Source organism: Amblyomma maculatum, chromosome 8 (assembly GCF_055883805.1).
Source record: "Amblyomma maculatum isolate TAMU_Amacu chromosome 8, ASM5588380v1, whole genome shotgun sequence".
In the NCBI taxonomy this organism is placed as follows: Eukaryota; Metazoa; Arthropoda; class Arachnida; order Ixodida; family Ixodidae; genus Amblyomma; species Amblyomma maculatum.
In genome coordinates, this window is record NC_139351.1 from 2,807,906 (window position 1) to 2,829,798 (window position 21,893).

Consider the following 21,893-nt stretch of genomic DNA (forward strand, 5'->3'; position numbering starts at 1 on the left):
ATTGGCAAGGCACAACCCGCTTAAGCACACGCGATAGCGCTTTAGCGCCGCCGTTTTAGTCGGCAAATTTTTCCTTGCCTAAAATATTTAAATTCCTGAACATTTTGGTGCTGTAACATCAGTACACATTCAGACACACGTTGGCAAATGATACGCACCATAACACTTTCACCATGTTCCCTTCTAACACGCTTGATGCCAACGACTCTTTGTGGCATATGCGTTGCGCGCTCGTCTAGCATGTAGAGGCATACTGTGACAGAATATGCAATACGCCACAGATACTGCGCCTTGTCTTTCCTATGAACCAAATATTATTATTATTATTATTATTGGTTCATAGCAAAGAAAATGTGCAGTATCTGTCACACTTGTTTTGTGGACACCTGAACCGCGCCATAAGGGATGGGAGGAAGATGGGAGGGAAAGCGAAAGCGAGAAAGGGGTGCCGTAATGGAGGGCTCCGAGAGAGAATCTATTTCTTATATAACTTCCAATAGAGACCCGTGAATTCTCGTCATAAAACATTTTCGCGTCTTCAGGCATTTGGAGTTGGCATATTCCTTCATCCAGTGTAGGAAAGCAATGCTATAGTGCTCAATTGTCACGTTCTTACCCACAAGACTCTTATGAGCAGATAATTATTGAAAGGACATAACAAATCTTGCGTACAGTTTCACACGAAACCCTTGTGATCACCACCAAGTTTTGCCTTCTCGAGGTACCGTTTAGCCCTTAGCGACAAGGGAACGCTCATTCTACTGGACACGTTCCATTGGTTGAAGCTATCTTCACGTGACCAATTTGTCCTCGTACCCGGAAAGGTTGTCTCAAGAAGCGTGTGCCGCCTAATCTTTCTTCTTGAAGTGGCACCCAATCTTATCCACTGCTGCGTTCCGCCTGTCTTCTCTGCTGCTTGCTTTTTCGTGTAGCCATAATCTATTTGCCGCACGAAAGTGTATGGCAGTGATTTTCGCTCGAGAGGACAAAGACGCAGAATATGAGGCACGCAGAAATATTTGCGAAAGCGCATTGGACACAATGGCATGTGCAGACTCTGCTCGCCTTGAACTTACCGCTAGAATTACCGTTCCCTGGTAGGCAGGCACCGAATTCATTTTTTAAACATTTGTCGGGCTTTCTTTTTTACCGCTTTGTTAAGCCGCAGGATAGAATAAACAAAAAGCATATTGTGAACATGGCGAAATAGCTTTTTTTTTTCTTGGGCAGCGAGATTCAACAAACCATATTGGAAGAGCACAGCGCAAAAAGACACGGGAGGAAAGGAAGAAGACGTACACACGAGCGCTGTGCCCTTCCAGTATGAATCGATGCCAACTCGCCCAATTGTCTATCCTTATTCAACCAACCCACCAATTCAGAGTATAAAAGCAGTCATATGAAAATGCCAGTAACGCTAGGATAACCGATTTTGCTACTGCGCTTAGCGCAATTTCAGGCCTGAATGGCCCCACACATGCAACGTTATTAACACTTTCGCTCCCCTTTAAAAATGCCCCAAAGCTAGTTTTAACTCGGCAAAATTAGAGTTGTGTGTACCTCGCGAGGGTAACCACTCATAAGCAGCACGTGGCGACTGTCGCCGGAGAGCGTTGACTGAAGAACGCCTTGAGGCCGGTATCTTAGAGGCCAAAGATCAAAGCGGGGTCGTGGCCAGCAGCGGCCGATGGAAGACGCGCAGAGGACCCGTGTTGGTCGTCAACAAACACTTATCGTTGCCAGCTAGTGCTTTACCGATGGTTCGGTGGAGCAGAGACCGAGGACTGTTTGGGCAACGTCTACTCGGCACAAAACATCGCTGACGACACGGGCTCTCGAGTGGCCAGTGCCCGATAGGGCATTACGATCGTTGCCGGGGAGGTTCCATTTGAGCGATAGTTCTTTGCGTATGACATATTGTCACGTAGCCATTTGGTCCCAGAACACAAAAGAGCGAGTTGACTTGAACGGCACCGGAAAGCAAATCAAGTACACCGCGAGCCAGCCAGAGCGGAGCTTCTTCCTCGACGCACGGGGCTCGCCAAAAACAGCCGCCAACCGGCTGCTGTTGCACATATAGCGCGTGCTTTGGAATTACTATCTGTTATAATGCCTGCTCGCCCTCTATAGTGGAGAGAGATCCACCAACCACACGTTCCATCTGTAATCAGCACCACAGTGGCTGGAACCCATGCAGGGGTCCTATTTTCTACACGCCGCCGTTCAGCGCCATCTTGTTTCTCTGATTGGATGTCAAAAAAGTCGCGTGTAATTGCGGTCTGTCGAAATGGCTTTTTGCGGTGACGTAAAACTCATGTGAGCGTGAAAATAGATTTGTAGCAGCGCTATTCATGATGCCTAGATGGTATGTATAAGTAATTGTGGAGTGAAAACAAAGGTATAGACGGTAGAGAGGAAAGCACTTACGCTTATATTACGAATGCGGTGAAAGGAACTGCCCACTCTCAAGACCCTCCTCCTAAAATCTAATTGGCTGACGTTGTGTGGTGGGAATTACGTCATGCATAAACATTGTATGATGATGTCAAAATGGCGTTTCATTGCGTAAAGGTTGTAGTGCCATTGCTGTAAATGACCAAAGTTGGGCGCCACATTTCGGACCAACGGAGGCGACTACAACGTAGGGTATAGAAGGCTGATAACTCACCGCAGTTTGGTAAACAGTTTAGTGAGTGGTGATTTGAGACAGCTTGTTGTAATTGCAGAATTGGTTGGTTAGGCAACGTTTATTTCCACCGGAAAAAAAGCGTCCTACCCCCCCCCCCCCCCCCTGGCAGCACGTAATTCCAGGGAAGATGGAGACGCCCGCGGATTAGCGGCTGGCAGGTATGGCCCTTGGCTTGTTGCGGCCCCTTCTGCCAGATAGATGGTGTGTCGCTGGATCGCAAGGTCCTCGCTTCGCAGCAGGGTTCCCAGGCTTCTTTACCTGTTATATTTAGTACTATCCGTGGGGATTGTGGGCACTTCCAAATTATGCTCGCGCCACACAGTGTTTTCACTGATCGTTGTCCTTAAGGCCTGGTAGCGCGTGAAACGCCCAGACCGGGTTCATGAAGGTATTAGTTTGTAGCCGCCTACAGGCGGCAACTTTTATATTATTTAGGCCAGCATCTGGCGGGGTACTAGACTTTCAGTTCAGTTCAGTCGTTCAGTCGTGTCCGACTCTTCGTGACCCTATGGACCATGTCACGCCACGCTTTCCGGTCTTTCACCATCTTCCTAACATCACATAACTTCATCTGCAGTGCCTCGAGGATGCCATCTAACCATCGCGTTCGCTGCCTACCCCTTCTCCGGCGACCCTCAACCTTTCCCAACATCAAATCTTTCTCCAGCGACTCCTCTCTTCTCATCAGATGACCAAAGTACTAGACTACGTCCCAATTTATAATGGTCGAATATTTCCCCGTAATGTTGCAGACGCTCGTCGTATGCCCAGTGTTCGGGGGGCTCGCTGGCTACCCGGAAGTAGAGAGCTCGGGCCAGCTCGTGAGCCGCCTAGTTACCAGAGACGGTAACTTGAGCGGGTGTCCAAAATAACTGAATTTTCCTATTTAGCGTTCTAGTTGGGCGAGGATTTTGGCTGCCTCCGACGATATCCACCCTTTTCAAAAATTTTGAATGGCAGTTTTGCTGTCGCTAATTATGAACCTGGCTTCCGTTCCTACGCAAGCTAGCACTTTCGTAATTTCATCCGCAGTCTCTATGCTGCGGTCTCTGATGGCTGCCGCGGATATCGGCGCCCCTCGGCCATCGACTAACGAGGCTACCGCCGCACCTGTTCTGCCACCTCGACATAGACTACTTCCTTCGGTTTCCTATTTTTTAACCGTCGATCTAGAGCTTCGGCTCGTTTGGCCCTTCTTTCGACGTTAAATTCTGGATAATAATGGAGTAATGGTAAAATGATAATAATGGAGTTAGGCATGATACCAGATTATTCGCACAACATTCGTAAGACGGTTCTAAACTTTGCGGCCGCTGATGCTGTTGCTGTCTTGGACTACCTCGAGCGTCCATTTGATAATTGTATGTGTCTTGTCGAAAGCGGAACTACAGTTGACGAGCTATGGCTTTACTCTCAAACGTGGTAGAACACTGTAATAAGCAGTTTATTCTCAAGCGCCTAAAATGTACAAGAAAGAGGTCTCCATGGATCACGAGAGAAATCATACATGCCGAACGAAAATTAAAACGTAAACAGGAATAGGTCTGATCCTAATCGGAGTTGTGTCATTAGCCAAATGAGTGAGGAACTTAAACGTCTTGTCAAAGTGGCTAAGGATAAGTTTTATAATGTAACACCCAAACATTTTTTAACTGAGGCACCTAGCAAATTTTGGCGATATGTTAATCCAGCGAAGACTCAAAATGTGGGAGATAACTATAGTCAAGAGCGTACCGAAAGCCTTAACTTTTTTTGCTCTTCGGTTTTCACTTCTGACGATGGCTTGTCACCAAATTAATAGACTCACCTGTCTGCCCACCAATTCAAGACGTATATATCACAGAGCAAGGAGCTCTAAACTTGCTTCTTCAACTATCAGTAAAGAAAAGCCCAGGCCCCGATGAAATCCCAAACGAATTTTTGTTCAGATATGCAGAATGGGTTGCCAAATACCTCACGAATGTTCTTCAAATATCTATTACCACAGGGTCTTTCCCGTCCGCTTGGAAGCATGCCGAAATTATTCCGACCAATAAGAGTGGTTCTACATCTGGTGTCAATAATTTCCGACCAATCTCTCTTCTTTGTACACGTTCTAAGTTGCTTGAACACATTGTATTTAAACAGCTTATCGTACCTTGAAAATAACAACATATTTCATCCTTCTCAACATGGGTTCCGAAAAGGCCTTTCTACAATTACTCAGCCTATAGAAACCGTTCATGACCATTCCGTAGGAATAAATTGCCGTGGCCAAACTGACATAATATTCCTGGATTTTGCAAAAGCATTCGATAAGGTATCCCATCCAAAGTTGCTGCTTAAAATTAACGTCATATTCAGAAACCCCAAAATAACAAGCTGGTTTTCTTCCTACCTCACCTCCCGAAAACAGTTCGTATCGACTTCTTCCCCAGTGCTTTCAGGTGTGTCGCAGGGAAGTGTCTTGGGCCCCCTCTTATTCTTGGTTTTTATAAATGATCTTCCCAAATCAATCACTGTTCCGGTCAGACTGTTCGCTGATGATTCTGTGGTGTACCAAACAATCAAATCCGCAAGCGACCAAAAAGAACTGAACACTAACCTACAAGAAATTGAAAAAGTGTGTGCTAAATGGCAAATGGTACTCAACTGAAGGTTGTACAGGCCTAAGCACCTACATGTACTTATGATGACCAGGCAGTTGAAAGCTTCTATGAAGATGTAGAATCGGCAATGCGAAACGTAAAGACGCAGTATACTGTACTAATGGGCGACTTCAATGCCAAGGTAGGGAAAAAACATGCAGGAGACAAGGCAGTAGGTGACTATGGCATTGGTTCTAGGAATAGCAGGGGGGAGTTACTAGTTGAGTTTGCAGAGCGCAATAACTTACGAATCATGAATACCTTCTTCAGCAAACGAAAGAACCGGAAATGGACATGGAAAAGTCCTAACGGGGAGACTAAAAATGAAATTGACTTCATAATGTGTTCAACCCTCGCCATTATGCAAGATGTAGAGGTAATCGGGAAAGTGCGATGCAGTGACCACAGGATGGTGAGCTCCCAAATTAGCCTAAATCTGAAGAAGGAACGCAACAAGTTAGTAAGAAAAAAACCCATCAACGAATTAGCGGTGAGGGGAGGGCAGAAGAGTTCAGGATCTCGCTACAGAATAGGCATTCAGCTCTAACTGAGGATGGCGACATTACCCTAGAGGCAAGGAACAATAATTTCAGAGATATCCTTACTGAGTGCGCCGTAGAAGTAGGCGGTAGGATAGTTAGAGAGGATACCGGTAAGCTGTCTAAGGAGACGAAAGATTTGATTAAGAAACGCCAGAGTATGAAAGCTTCCAATCCAACAGACCAGATCGAATTGGCCGAGATATCAAAGCTAATCAATAAGCGCAAAGTGGTCGATATAAGGAAGTATAACATGGAGAAAATTGAGCATGCTGTAAAGAACGGGGGAAGCCTTAAAGCGGTAAAGAAGAAATTGGGCATAGGCAAAAACCAGAAGTGTGCGATAAGGGACAAGGCGGGCAACGTCATCACTAATATGGAAAAGATAGTCAAAGTAGCCGAGGAGTTCTATACAGATCTCTACAGTAGCCAAAGTAGTCAGGACCGTAATGAGATTGGCGGTAGGGAAAAACAGTCAGACGTTGCACCAGTGACGAAGGACGAGGTCAAGAAAGCACTAGAAACTATGAAAAGGGGGAAATCAGCTGGAGAGGATCAGGTAACTACAGATTTGCTGAAAGACGGGGGGGGGGGGGGGGGGGGGTTAAGGGATATCGTGCTAGAAAAACTGGCCACCCTGTATACGCAGTGCCTGGTGTCATCGACGGTACCGGAACCATGGAAGAATGCAAACATTATCCTCATTCACAAGAAAGGGGACTCTAAGGACCTTAAAAATTACAGACCAATCAGCTTACAGTCTGTTACGTGTAAGGTATTTACTAAGGTAATCGCTAATAGAATCAGGACAACCTTAGACTGCAATCAAGCAAAGGATCAAGCAGGGTTTCGGAAACGGTACTCTACTATCGATCATATCCATACCATCAATCAGGTGATAGAAAAATGCTCGGAATATAACCAGCCCTTATACATAGCATTCATTGATTACGAAAAAGCATTTGACTCAGTTGAAACCTCGGCGGTGATGCAGGCATTGCGAAATCAGGGGGTAGACGAGCCGTACGTGAAAGTGCTGGAAGATATATATAGTGGCTGCACAGCAACCATAGTTCTGCATAAAGAAAGTAACAAAATTCCCATAAAGAAAGGTGTTAGGCAAGGAGACACAATCTCCCCAGTACTATTCACAGCTTGTTTAGAGGAAGTATTCAGAGACTTGGAATGGGAGCAGTTAGGGATAAGGGTAGATGGAGAATACCTCAGTAATCTGCGATTTGCTGATGACATTGCCTTGCTAAGCAACTCGGGGGATGAACTGCAAATAATGATTGATGACCTAGACAAGAAAAGTAGAAAGGTAGGCTTGAAAACCAATATGCAGAAGACTAAGGTAATGTTCAACAGCCTCGGGAAGGAACAGCAGTTTACATTAGGTAGCGAAATACTGGAAGTAGTAGGCGAATATGTCTACTTAGGACAGGTAGTAACCGCAGATCCGGACCATGAAAAGGAAATAACAAGAAGAATAAGATTGGGATGGAGCGCATTTGACAAGCACTCGCAGATTATGACTAGCAGCTTACCGGTATCGCTCAAGAGGAACGTATACAACAGTTGCATCTTGCCTGTACTCACCTATGGGGCTGAAACGTGGAGGCTAACCAAGAGAGTTCTACTAAAGTTGAGGACAACCCAGAGGGCTATGGAACGAAAAATGGTAGGGGTAACATTAAGAGATAGAAAGCGTGCAGAGTGGGTCAGAGAAAATTCAAGTTACCGACCTTCTAGTAGAAATTAAGAAGAAATGGACATGGGCAGGACATGTAGTGCGAAGAGAGGATAACCGATGGTCGCTGAGGGTAACAAACTGGATTCCAAGGGAAGGAAAGCGTAGCAGGGGGCGGCAGAAAGTTAGGTGGGCGGATGAGATTAAGAAGTTCGCAGGGGTCAAGTGGATGCAGCTAGCACAGAACCGGGTTATGTGGAGAAATATGGGAGAGGCCTTCGCCTTGCAGTGGGTATAATCAGGCTGATGATGATGATGATGACTCAACCCTGATAAATCTGTAATCATGTCTGTTACCAGGAAGAAAAATGTTATGATATTTCCTTACTACTACATTGCAGGTAAACAAGTTAATAGGGTACAACAGCACAGGTATCTTGGTTTGACCTTCAATTCTGACCTACGCTGGAATACGCAGATAAATAATGTATGCTCTAAAGCATACAGGGTAATATGGGGGCTAGGTCGTAATATCCGCAGCGCAACTCCCGATATAAAAATACTCACTTATAGGACCCTGGTAAGACCAGGACTTGAATACGGGAAAATTGTGTGGGACCCCTACAGCGCATCCAACTAAACAAAAATTGAAAGAGTCCAAAGACTTGCTTCCCGTTATATCTACAATAAATACCGGAGATCCAATTCACCAACGGAATTGTGGAAATCAGCCAACCTCGAAAAACTAGAATGCCGCACTAAGATAGAAAGGCTGAAGAATCTTTTTCTTCTAATCCATGGTCACTTTAAGATTAACACATCACACTATTTTGCAATACACCCCGATGAGTCATCAAGACATCGGCATAGTATGTATATTCCTGTGCCGCTTTCTCATAATGATTGTTTTAAATACAGCTTTTTTCCTCGTGTGATTAAAGAGTGGAACATGCTGCCTGACTGCATTGTAAAAAGCAATACTCTAGATATGGTGGCTAGAAGGGAGAGGTGGCGCGACCGCGCATTCCGCCGCTTGGAGAAAACGCGCCTTCGGTTCATGCCGCCGCCACTGGTCGCCGCTGTGGCGCTGCTGTCAGCTCTTCGATGCATTCTCTCCGGCGCACGCCGGTTCGTTCGTTCTTGTTTGCCTGTAGATGCTGCTTGAGCTGTGGTGCTATTTTTCAATCGGCTTTGCCCTAGCTCAGGTTATCCTGTTTTGTTTGGTGCGTATGTAGTTTTTCTTGCCGAGGTGCTAGTGGGAGTATGTAGTACATATGCATACTTTTCTGTTTCTCTTGCGTTTAGAAACCCCCCGCTAAAAAAAAAAAATGAAAGAATCGTTGTCAGGCAAAATTACCTTCAATTGCTAAACAAAAAAATTAATGAAAGCATCGTTGTCAGGCAAAAGGCCAGTCAATTGCTAAAAAAGATTAATGAAAGCATCGTTGTCAGGCTAAAGGCCAGTCAATTGCTAAAAAAAAATTAGTGAGAGCATCGTTGTCAGGCAAACGGCCAGTCAATTGCTAAAAAAAAATTAATGAAAGCATCGTTGTCAGGCAAAGGCCAGTCAATTGCTAAAAAAATTAATGAAAGCATTGTTGTGAGGCAAAAGGCCAGTCAATTGTTAAAAAACATAATGAGAGCATCGTTGTCAGGCAAAAGGCCAGTGAATTGCTAAAAAAATAATGAAAACATTGTTGTCAGGCAAAAGGCCAGTCAATTGTTAAAAAAAATTAATGAGAGCATCGTTGTCAGGCAAAAGGCCAGTGAATTGCTAAAAAAAATTAATGAAAGCATTGTTGTCAGGCAAAAGGCCAGTCAATTAATAAAAAAAATAATGAGAGCATCGTTGTCAGGCAAAAGGCCAGTGAATTGCTACAAAAAAAATTAATGAAAGCATTGTTGTCAGGCAAAAGGCCAGTCAATTGTTAAAAAAAATTAATGAAAGCATCGTTGTCAGGCAAAGGCCAGTCAATTGCTAAAAAAATTAATGAAAGCATTGTTGTCAGGCAAAAGGCCAGTCAATTGCTAAAACATAATAATGAAAGCACGGTTGTCACGCAAAATGCCAATCAATAACTAAAAAAAATAATGAAGCATTAATGTCAGGCAAAAGGCCAGTCAATTGCTAAAAAAAAAAGATTAGTGACAGCATCATCCATGACCAGCTTCTTATGTGCGAGACCTGAGTGAGGCAAATGAAGTTCTCAAAGACTGTGGCATCGAACACACATCTGTCATCACTCAGGCCAGTTATTCAAGGCTGATATTTTATATCGCTGGATATGTGGCGAAGAAATGCATCGCTGGCACCAAATGTGAAGACTGATGCAGACAACTCCTCAGTCTCAAGAACGGAACTGAGCGTGTCTTAATTACCAGTTGAAAGTCAGCGCTCGTTGTGTCGTCTTCTAATCTTGTGCTCCCGTCCACGTTCCGCGCTGTTACCTCAAGATGCATAACCAACATATGCCCAAGCTGCTATTCTAGTTAATTACCAGTGCAGTTGACATAGGCGGTCTTATGTTTCCATCAACCAATCTAAACGCCCCTGTGACATCCCATGAAAACACCTTTACTCGCTGTTTTAGTGCGCGTGAAATCCGAAAAGACAGCCTTATTGACTTGGTATCCATTCTCCAAATGACCAAACTGCAGCTGGTTGGTTGTCACGGACATATTAAATTTGTGACAAAGTGATCAAGTTCTATGTTCTTAGCAGACTACACCTGAAGACGCAGAATTCATTTTCAAAAGAAAGGCAAGGGAGAATGAAACTGTTGAAACTGAGGTGGGTTGTTTAATTTGCTATTTGGTTGTGAGCAGTTGTGTCTGGAAATTGTGTTTATTCTACCTGTATTACATGTATATTTGAGGCCATCAACAGCAACCTCAACATTGTGATATTTCACTTTTCTTTCCAGCATTCTTGCCCTTAAGTGCAATAAACAAAACTTTGCTTATCCATGAGAGGTTTTTGTGAATAAAACTGCAATTTGTTCCTTCTGTACTTATAATACCGTTTCACATCGCATGTTGCACGTTCTGGCTATCATCTGGCTAAAAATTGCACTTTCCCACTTTAGACGCACCGGAAATTCGCAGACAACAAAGAATAGAAATTAGCCTGATGCCTGCGTACTGTGCGACGTAACCGCACGTTAAATAATCACTTGTCATCTGCATTCTCTGTAATCTTCGACTGCAACGCCCCTCAGCCCGAGTCGCTTTGGCTTTTTTAAAACTCACGACACCAAACCAAAATATTTAGCTTTATAACTTCGACCACTGTGCCCATCGGGAAATGATGTAATGCATCTTCAGACCAAAACTTCTTCATTTAAGCAGCATTTAGTAGCACGACAAGCAAAACAACCGGCACAGCCGCATCGCCCGCTTTCACGGTGCCAAAGAGCATATTAGCAGTCGACGTCACTCCTGACTTGCCTATTTTGCTTACCTGGTTAAAATATTTCAAGTGGTAACAATAATTTTAACATTTTGTTGGTATGACTGCGCTGCAATCGCACCAAAGTTTACCCCAGCCACGGCCCGTCTCGAGGGGGAGCGCGCGCTCTCCCTCGAGACCGGCCGTGCCCCAGCGCGAGCCGAGCATGCATCGAAGTGCTGAGAGCAGCGCCACCTACGAGAGGCATGAAATGTAGGAGCGGCGCTCGCGGCCAGCTCTCGTCACCTAACCTTTCTAGCCACCATACTCTAGATGCCTTTCTTGAAAGCCTAAAAACATACTTTGAACAAAACGCACCTATATAAAAGTTGTCCCTCTGCATAACCTGTTTCCCTTTGTTTCTTTTGCTGTATTATTTGATGTTCTGTTTTACGTCCACTGTATTTTCTTGTAGTTTCGTGTCGAACTTTTGTAGTTGTTGAAATGTACTCCTTTGTTTTTGTGAATTTTGTTTATTTCCACTCCTGTAATAGCCTGCATAGGCTGACAGTATTAATGAATGAATGAATGAATGTTTCTAGGAAAGGAGGGGACTACCAAGGCGTTCCTGCTTTCCCTACTGATTGTGACTTTTTTTCTTTGGATTCCTCTTCCTGGGTTGAGTCCTAATTTTGCAAGGATCACCCTGCCCGCAACCATTTAGAGGATTAATAATGAATACGGATATTTACAGCTGCACGACGGTCCTAGCTGGCCTCGCGTTGCAAACGCTTTGCCCTCATAGAGAAACCATCGATCCGCGCGACTGTTGCAAAGCGCTGCATTGGCGGTTGATCTGCGCGAGGCATTTCCGAGAGCACCACGATGCTTTCTAATTACCTGCCTGGACTTTTCGTGAGTAGACTAGCGAGACAGGCAGCGAGCAATCACCAAAGGCTGCCTTAGACGTTGGCCTAAACATTACATTTTCATCTAGCACGATGCATTCACTGCAATGTTAATAATTTCAAGAGAATGGGGGAGAAGCAAGCAAAATTACTGACAGCTTCTATTTTAATAAAGGAATGTGTGTACATGGTCCATGTTTGCTTGCCACGTGTGATGTGTAAAGTTTTGTTTTGTGTTCTGATGTGCATGCAGGCTGACCGTCTGCTTTATTTAGAAAAAAAATAACTCCCGAGAACGTTATAATAATACGCTCTAATCATATGATGTTGCTAATTGACATTTTGTGTTTATTACTTTTTTTAATGCAGCCAAAAAATAATCTCCCTTTTCGATTTTCATTTTATCGTTTCGACAGTAAGAGTAGGCACACGCGGCGCCACCTTAACTTCATATCCCGATTTCTTCACTCATATTTCGCTTTATCTCCTTATTCTCCATCTATCCCCCTTTGCACATGTACGGCAGCCTGGGCATCGCCTAGTTAACCTCCTCACTGCTATTCCGTTCTTATGTTTCTCAGTCTCTCTTTCTCGGGCATCTTTCGCATTTCGCAGGAGCGTTTCGCAAGCCAGTGTATGAAAATTTATGTGTGATAGTGTGTGTGACACACACACACACTATCTCCTCTATCCCCCTCTTTCTGCGCTCTGCACAACTGAGGCCGGCGCAAGATGTTAGAAACTTAAGCAGACTTGCTCACCTGACGATAGCTGGTCATAATTCGGCTGTTCGAAAACGGTGGCAGCACAGCAAGTACCTAAATGTAATTGATACTTTGAGACTGCCAGCGTTGTCGTCTTACATCGCGGGCGCCTCTTCGCCAGTGCTGAAGCTGCTTCGGAAATCTGTCGATTCCTTCTGTTTACGACGAGGTGCTTAAACATTTAAAAGCCGCTGATAAATGAACGTGAGAGGTCCTCGGAGCAGTGCCACTTTCCGCTCCCATTCCGCGCCAACCAAGTGCGAATATTCCGTTGCCGTTATTGCTCTTCATCCCCTCGTGTTACAAACTCGCTCAGCCTCTCCGTGCGTAGCTGCTGCTGCAGTTGTGTCATGAAACACAACATATTTCACTCGCCGAGGCTTCCGACTCGCGGAATGTACTGCGGCAGCTCCGCTCCTGAAGCATCATCGTTTGTCTTACATGGCAAATTATAAAGCAGCACACAACCGCGCTTTTTTTTTTCGATCACTTATTTTTTTCTTTTTCTTCAGATAGCGTACCCTGATTGACGTAACCTGGCATCGTCCTACTGTACGCGTCACGCGTACGTCATAATTTCAACAAAATGGCGGATTGTATAGATTGTCCGAAATCGGCTCAGGTAAATCTACTGGGGTGAGGGGACCAAATTTGAGGGTGGGCCCGATCAAATTTGGAGGTCACCATCTTGGTCGCCATAGTCATATTAAATTGGACAGGTTTTCGCCCAAATCAGTTGAGGTCAAATTTCGGCGGTGGGTGGACAAAATATAAGGTGGCCCTGGAGGTCACCATAGTGGTAGCCGTAGATGAATTATGTTGGACAGGTTTTGGACCAAATTGACCGAAGCAAAATTTCAGCTATACCGGAATGCGTTTAAATTACCCACGTACGTAGCCACGTATCTGTAACCTCCTCAAACAGCCTACCCAATTAGAGCGATGGCACACGAAAAGAAATATTGGACAAGATTCTTGGTCTGTGGTGGTGAGCCTATGACTTCTTTCGCAATAAGAAAGAACGTTAAAATAATGTGGTTACAAAATGGCATCTTCGAACTTCATTAGTCTGATATTATTAGCTATGCACGGCTAGCCTGGCTCGTTCGCATCGCTGTGCACCAATGAGTAGCTAACCCGGCAAATCATTTGTGAGATATTCCAAAATAAATAAACAGCAAATGAATAACTATATAGTCACATCAATACAACACGCCAACGAGAATAAATGTTCGATTAACCTGCATTAATCGCCACAGTCAAAATAATTGCGTAACAAAAAACAACGAAATTGCTCTACATCATCAGCTCACCAAGAAACTTATTCATTATTAGAACTACACAGGCAATTCGAGTCCGCTAGGATACAATTAGCGACTTGTGCCCATTACTCACTCGATCACTTAAGTCCTGATTCTTCAACCTCTGCGCAAGAAATCATTTGATTTCATAGGAACTTTCTAGGTCAGACTCAGCAAGACTCAGATCATAATCTGAATGCGAGTCCAGACTCATACATGACTCACATCATGATCTAAATGTGAGTCCGGAAGATCATAATTTGAGTGTGAGTCCGAACTCACGGCTCAGATCACGATGTGGGTGTGAGTCCGGACTCACTCACGACTCAGATCATAATCTGAGTGTGAGCCTGAGTGAGCCCGAGTGAGTCGACTCATGGGTGAGTCCGCCGACCTATGCATGGGACACAACACACTTACCCCAAAAGAAATCAGCGTAAGTTATACAAACACAAACTCCTGGCATAATTTCGAGAACCTAATGTGCTAGTGCAACGGGCTGGTTCAAACCTTGCCTTCTCTGTGGTCAAAGCAAATACTTAGATTGTTATTTTGCCTTTCGTACACAGCGTCCTGTTTGCAACTTCCCGTTAGTGAGATTCACAATCAAAGCGTGCCGCACTTGTTCTTGGTACAAGTAGCCACTCTCCTAAACATAGTGACGTAATTCGACTGATATGTTTTCCGAATCATTGCTTTTCATTTTTTGCGGATAAAGACAAGCTGAGTGCTTCAGGTTAACCCCAGCGGGGAAGAAAACTTTGTGAGCTTATTAGAAAGCGCAGCGTACTCGACGGTTTCGGCACTTCCGATAACATCAGCCAATTCAAGTGCCCTCCTGCTTCTTCCAAATGCCACGGCTATAAACGATAGCATCTCTGCCTGAGGCGCAGCGGCAGCACTCTAGGTAGACCTCTGCAGTGTACAGTAGAGAATAATTTCCGAACCTTATTGTTTGCAAGCAGACGATATTAAGCAGATGCTGTGGAGTGTGCTCATGTCGGCGTGTTCCAGTATTTTCGGAGTTTTGCACCTCACAGAGGGGCGATACAATTCGTAAAATGAAGGCGTCAGGCCTGGATCGGCAAAAAGCTGCTGCAACTTTCGGAGAATTTCTGAAGCCTGCGCCGTGTTTTGAAAAAGGGAAATGTCAGTCAATCATCTCTTCTCTTTTTCCAGGACCTGTGGATCGTAGCAGCACTTGTTCTAGACATTGTGCAGGTAAGGATTCGTGTCTTCACTGTTTCACTCTTTCTTAGTAGCAACAGATCAACGCTTTTAATTCAAGTTATTAAACTAATATTACCTCACTTTATTTCTGCATCAAAGTAGGCAAGGAAGCCGTTACTTTTTAGCAATCAGCCTAGTCTGTACAACCGTGCGGCTGCAAAGAAAACTTATTGTGCATTCGTAAAAACTTTCTAATTAAGGAATAACCAGTTTGGGTCCGAGGAAACCAAGTCAGCGCCGGCAATCGGTTAGCCAATTCTCTCGGCTGATGGCCGCAGCCTCCTTAAATTCGGTCACTCCACTTACTGCGATATGCTCTTAGACATGCGTCAGAAGGGAGAGAAAAAAATGAGTTATTCTCTACACACGATTGCTATCACTAAGGGAACAACAACTATCCTCCGAGTTTGTATGCGGTATTTTTATGAGGGCAACAACAACCCCCGCTGCCCTATGATTCATAGCTACTCAAAGTGACCTTTCTTGAACTTCTCTCCTCGTTACAGACAGCCGCAAGTTTTTGTACCAACCGGGCACCACATACCTCTACAATTATGCATCTACGACCGAGACGTCAATGCAGGGAACGACCTCACAGAAGGTGGCTGTCCACATAGCGTGTCAAGTCGAGATTGAGCCCTTGGGATCATGTGACTTCTTAGTTCAGGTGGGTGTCTCTGACCAGGAATTTGACAGCAAGCACAATACTATTACGGATCCACGGTATTCGAATAAGACATAAAGTCAGGCGTTGCTCGCAACTCCTGTCATTCGTTACTCTCCTCACGCAAAGTATCCCGAACCAGCTCATCCTTTAGGCGCCTCTATGCAAACTCGGTATTGTACTGCGCCCAGTAGATAAAGGACTGTCTTTGAGTCCTTCATTTACCAACCAGATATGTCTTCGTTAGACGCACGTCCAGATGCGTGATTTCATTAAACGTTAACTAGAAGGCTAAGGAAGTTCAAGATAGCAGAAACTCAGGGAGCAAAATAAGCCTATATTTTATAGGGAATAAAGCGCTGGATCAATCAGAATCTCAGGAACGGACATAGCTGAAGCTGGCCATACTTTTGCCCACTAAGTTACCTACCAGAACTGCATCCGTTTGTCATCCGTGGACATATTCGGCCATTAATTCGAGAATATGCTGGTTGCTTTTCCAAACGTGCTACTAACTTTGCAAGAAAAGAGAATTTTGGCCTTAGATACGAAAAGAGAAAGTGGGAGGGACGCAGATCTCAAGCCAGTAGTACCCATCTGTTTGTTTACATTTAATTATTCATTCTTGTTGTCACGTACTGCGGCGTCGTCAAAGCGCAGTTTCCCTTCCTCATTGGTTTCGCTCTGCGAGATTGCGCGCAGTGCTGGCCGGTGGAGACACGTGCTCGCTCCGCGACTGCGCGCGTTGTGTGCCAAAAATTGAGCACTGCGCTGCTCAGCAAAGCCAATACTCTGCGACTGGACACTGCTCGCGCAGATAAGAGGCGCCAGCCTTGAAGAGGAAGACCCGTCACGGCCGGGCCACCGGCGGCCTTCGCCGAACCAGGTCGAGTTGCGGGACGCCCTGGAGCGCTATCCGCTTCGCTTCTCTTACCAAGACGGGCGCGTTGACAACTTGTGCCCAGCTGAGGGTGAGACTCCCAGGGCGCTCAACGTCAAGAAGGCCATCCTTTCTATGCTCCAGAACAACATGAAGGAACTCGAGGTCAACGAAGACGTGGACGAGGTGAGCTACACCGAGGCATTTAACCTACAGCACCTGAGTCGAAATAGCCGTGCGCTTCTTTTCCAATTTTAGAGCAGGCGTTCAGACATGCGTCAGAACTGTACTCACCTATGGGGCTGAAACGTGGAGGCTAACCAAGAGAGTTCTATTTAAGTTGAGGACAACCCAGAGGGCTATGGAACAAAAAATGGTAGGGGTAACATTAAGAGATAGAAAGCGTGCAGAGTGGGTCAGAGAAATAACTCAAGTTGCCGACATTCTAATAGAAATTAAGAAGAAGAAATGGACATGGGCAGGGCATGTTGTACGAAGAGAGGATAACCGATGGTCGCTGAGGGTAACAAACTGCATTCCAAGGGAAGGAAAGCGTAGCAGGGGGCGGAAGACAGTTAGGTTGGCGGATGAGATTAAGAAGTTCGCAGGGGTCAAATAGATGTAGCTAGCACAGATCCGGATTAATATGAGAAATATGGGAAAGGCCTTCGCCCTGCAGTGGGTATAATCAGGCTGATGATGATGATGATGATGATGATGATGATGATGATGATGATGATGATGATGATGATGATGATGATGATGATGATGATGATGATCAGAAAATGCTTTTAGTGGTAACGGACTTGGTGTTCTAATTCAGAAACAAAACGTGCGTCGTTGGCATTGATTAGGATACTGTCTAGAGGGTCCAAGTCGGCAAATGAGCAGGTACAGCGGACAACGTTATGTGGGGCGGCCACGCAACCTAGGTCATATCGGAAACAGCTATAAAGGGTCGGGGGACTCATATAGCCACCTGGAACACCTTTGCCCATGAAAACGCGGGCAGCCTGCTTGTTTGTTTAAACATCTCATCGATGTCGAAAGAAGCTCAGATCTAGCTATGGGTGAGAAACAAAAACAATTGAGTCGAATATGTTCATTTTCCTTCTTTTCAGCTAAAGCAAGCTGTTGCGCAACATTTAAACTATATATATGGGGATTTTCCTTGTTTCGTCAATTCTAAGTGAACCTTAGCCAAATTCATTCAGGACGCCAAACGTAGTCAGTCAGTCCGTGGGGTGAAGCCACCGAAAATAAGGACCCCAAATATTTTCACAGTACCCAAGTACGATGCAACACACATAAAAAGCAATGTCTTACCGGTCTACTATCACTGTTAGAAAATGAAACAGTGCACCCAGAATCCGCTCCTAAAGCTCTCTCAAACCGCTCACTGACGAATTCGCGCCGCATGTGAAACGCCGCCAAACTTGCCGCCTCATGCATGAAAACGGCTGCGATAAATTTGCCTGATCGGACGGCTCGCGCTAATCATTCAGCGCGAATTCGCCGGCAAAAAATGGTGCAAGCTATCCACAACTGTCGATAATTAACAATGTTTTGTGTCTTACCATGTCGCACTCCTCTTACATACAAAAATAGTTTCACGGTAATCAACTGTTGGCAATAGTTACTGAAAGCAAAGCTCTTGAACCGCTCAAGTGAAGACGACTTTTGCTAATGAGCCAATATTAGCGTGCTTTAAAATTTCTGCCCGTGAAACGTAGAGCATACAATTTATCAGGTGTCGATTTGTCACATTTTGTTGCAAAGATCTAACCAAGAAGCAGTTACACAAGGTGAACAACAGCTTGGTTAAAAGCAAGTAGATTCCAAGCACCACACAGGCCTAGATTTGTTTAATGCGCTTACGTGAAGCAAGGCGTGAGAATTGGGCTCACTTTGGCTTTCAATGTACGCATCGCTATGACTTCTCGCAGCTGGACATCGCTGGTCGGTGCCCAACCGTCTACGAGACGCTTCCGAAGGGCTGGTCCTCGTCGAGCGTGCGCAAGATCAAGGACTTCTCGCAGTGCAGGGACCGCGAGAGCGCCGTCACCGCCCTCCAGGCATCGGCCGTCGAAGCAGTAAGCTGACGCCATTTGTTGCCCCGGCCTCTAGCAGCGAGAACCCTAAGCGCGTCCTTGAGTCAAGTTATGACGGCTTGGTTACGTAGTGAATTGGTTGCATGTTGCTCGTCACGCCTTTCGTGTTGTTGATAAATATTACGCACTGCCGTGCACCGCCAAGGTAATTTGTTCACAAATGGGTAACACTCCACCCTTCTCTAATAGAGAGAAAATAGAAGGCTGATTGATTGATTGATTGATTGATTGATTGATTGATTGATTGATTGATTGATTGATTGATTGATTGATTGATTGATTGATTGATTGATTGATTGATTGATTGATTGATTGATTGATTGATTGATTGATTGATTGATTGAATCGTGCAACTGCCGCAGATTAAAGCAGCAATGGGGGCCAGTTGGTTGAACATTTAAAGAAAGTAGGTGCGTGAAGATGTGACCCTGCCTGTGCTATGAGACTGCGAGATTTCTTTTATCACAGAGTGCGTGTGGACTGTCAGTAAATGTAACCCTGTTATGAATAAACTGTAGTTGTCAGCGCGCGCTTGTCCTGTGTAAGTCAGTATTTCTGCTTCCTTGTGTTTGTATCTACCGTAGCGCGCAAACTTCTTGAAATGCTGCAAATTGTTTGCCACCAACCTACTATCCTCTCAGTATCAGTTCTTTGTTCAGGTCGAAACATAATAATTTCATTTGCACTAAAGCAACCAGTAAGCTTTGGTATTTGAGGCGCAGTTCCAGCAATTGCTGCTCATTGCTGCTCAATTCGTCCGATCCAAGAGTACGCTTCTCCTGTCTAGAACACTCATAAGCATTGGAGCAAAAACCCATTAAGAGCCAACAACAAAAATTTATTAGGTTCATATATCGTCGCTATGATCAACATTTTTCACCCCCTCGATCGTGTCTTGTCTTCTATAAACCCCTCCGTGCGCAGCCTCTTCAGTCGTTGAAGTTTCTGCATATTATCATCAATTTTTCTTGTCTCTTACATCCTATATATTGTGATGTACTCCGCCGACGACGAAGTGAAGAGTGCAGGAGCGAATGAGAGGACGACGATGAAGAGAGAATAAAGCTGGGCGTTCGAAAGAACGGCCGTGTCTGCTTGTTCTCCGTCACAATGGCGCAGTCGACCAACTTCGGGCCCGACCCGCTGCTCCTTTGAAGTGGATCGCTCAGCGCCCGGAACTTCCGACCGAGAACGGCGTTCATGGCTCCTCGGCGGATTCGGCTCTGGCGGTCCTCCTTCCCGAGATCCTCTCCACCCTCCGGGAGGTATCCGCCACTTTCGCCGCAGCGCTTGGCTGCGTGTCGATGTCCTCCGGGTTCCCGGTACCACCGGTAGCGCTTCCGGAGTTCCGTGGCTTCTCTGATGACGCCGAAGCGTGGGTCGAACTTGTCGACACTGCTGCCCGGCGTTCCGCCTGGTCTGCAGCCACCACGCTCGCTGTCGCGGAAGACCATCTCCGTGGTGCCGCTCGCGCCTGGCACCAGTACGAAGGCCGCCGCTACACCACTTGATCGGCCTGGACCTCTGCCCTCCTTGCTGCGTTTACACCCCTGGCCAGTGCGCACGACGCCGAACTCACGACGATGAGATCGCGGCGTCAGGCTCCAGATGAAGACGTCGCCCTTTACATTTATGATAAGGTCCGTCTTCTTCAGGCCTGTAACATCGAATGGCCCGCATCCGCAGCCAAACAGTACATCGTCGACGGGCTGCACGATGCCACACACGGTTAGATTATGTCCACACTGAACACTGACAGCCTTTCCATCTTTGTCTACCGAGCGGGCCCCTTGAATGACACCGCCAGTCGTCGCGGGATCCTTGCTGCCGCCGGGACATTTGCCGCAGCCCCACTGCAACGCCGTGGTTGCTTTTCATGCGGACAACATGGCCACATGTACACGGATTGTCCGCATGCTATTACCCGCCCACGCATACAATTCCAGAATCACCCTCTTCCCTTCCTGCCGGTGCATGTCGACGGTATCGGGGAGTTGACCGCACTGGTTGACACTGGCGCTCAGCGAACGGCTTTGCTTCAGCGTCATGCACTGGGCCCGCTGAGTCAACGGACCTCGTCTCCTCTGCAAGGCTTGGGGGGAAGTGCCGTTCCCGTTGGTGCAGTCAATATCTGCATCCGGACTGAGGCTGGGAGCATGGTCCTGGTGGGTGTCTCGGTGTTTTCGGACTTGCCTGCTGACCTCATCTTGGGCGCAAACTACTTCATGTCCGGGGACATGGCTCTGTCAATCGAAAATGGCGAAGTGCAGCTCCCCGCATGCCGTACCGCCCCTAGCCCGCCCGTGGACGAGCATGCTAAAGGTGAACCTTCCGGTTCTCAAACCTTGAGTGCCCTGCTGCACCAGCACAGGGCCATTTTTGTGGAGACTAGTGTACAGCTTGATTGGACTTGTCCACCGCATACCAACCGACAATCACCCGCCCATACCCATTCCGCTGCGGCGCTACGCAGAGCGTGAGCGAACGGCCATCGCTGAGCAGGTACGCGACATGCTGGCTGCTGGCGTCTTAAGACCCTCCTCGATCTCTTGGGCAGCCCCTTTTGTTCTCGCACGCAAGAAAAACGGCACTCTGAGGTTTTACGTCGACTATAAGCACACGATCCCAAACTCTTATCCGCTTCCCCGTATCGACGACACAATTAACGCCGTCCGACACGCGAAATACTTTTCATCTCTAGACCTGCGCTCCGGGTATTGGCACATCAACGTCGCCGAAGAGGATAAACATAACACTGCTTTTCGCAACCCTACCAGGCTGTACGAGTTCAATCGCATGCCTTTCGGGCTACGTACAGCTCCAAGCACTTTCCAGCGCGCTATGAACATGATTCTCGGCTCTCTCAAAGACCACGCCTGTGTGGTCTGCTTCGATGACATTTTGGTCATCTGCGGCAGCGAAGATGAGCATCTCCGGAATCTGGATAATGTTCTTGTCTTGTTATACCAAGCTGGCTTCCGGCTAAACCGGGAGAACTGTAAGTTTGGCCTGTCGGAGATCTCCTACCTCGGCTACGAAATTTCGGCGGAGGGCATTCACCCGCTTCCAGAGCAAATAGTGGCCGTAACGAATTACCCCACC

General features: G+C 46.1%; 1 protein-coding gene across 1 annotated transcript in view; it reads left to right on the plus strand.

Moving 5' to 3' along the window:
* LOC146180445 (uncharacterized) overlaps positions 1 to 21,893 on the plus strand; it is a 91,956-nt gene that overhangs the window by 7,791 nt on the left and 62,272 nt on the right. Inside the window, exons 2-5 of the mRNA XM_084576037.1 lie at positions 15,086 to 15,127; positions 15,643 to 15,803; positions 16,618 to 16,866; positions 18,627 to 18,773. Of these exons, the coding sequence (XP_084432163.1) occupies positions 15,086 to 15,127; positions 15,643 to 15,803; positions 16,618 to 16,866; positions 18,627 to 18,773 (599 nt within the window). The remainder of the gene's footprint in view (positions 1 to 15,085; positions 15,128 to 15,642; positions 15,804 to 16,617; positions 16,867 to 18,626; positions 18,774 to 21,893) is intronic.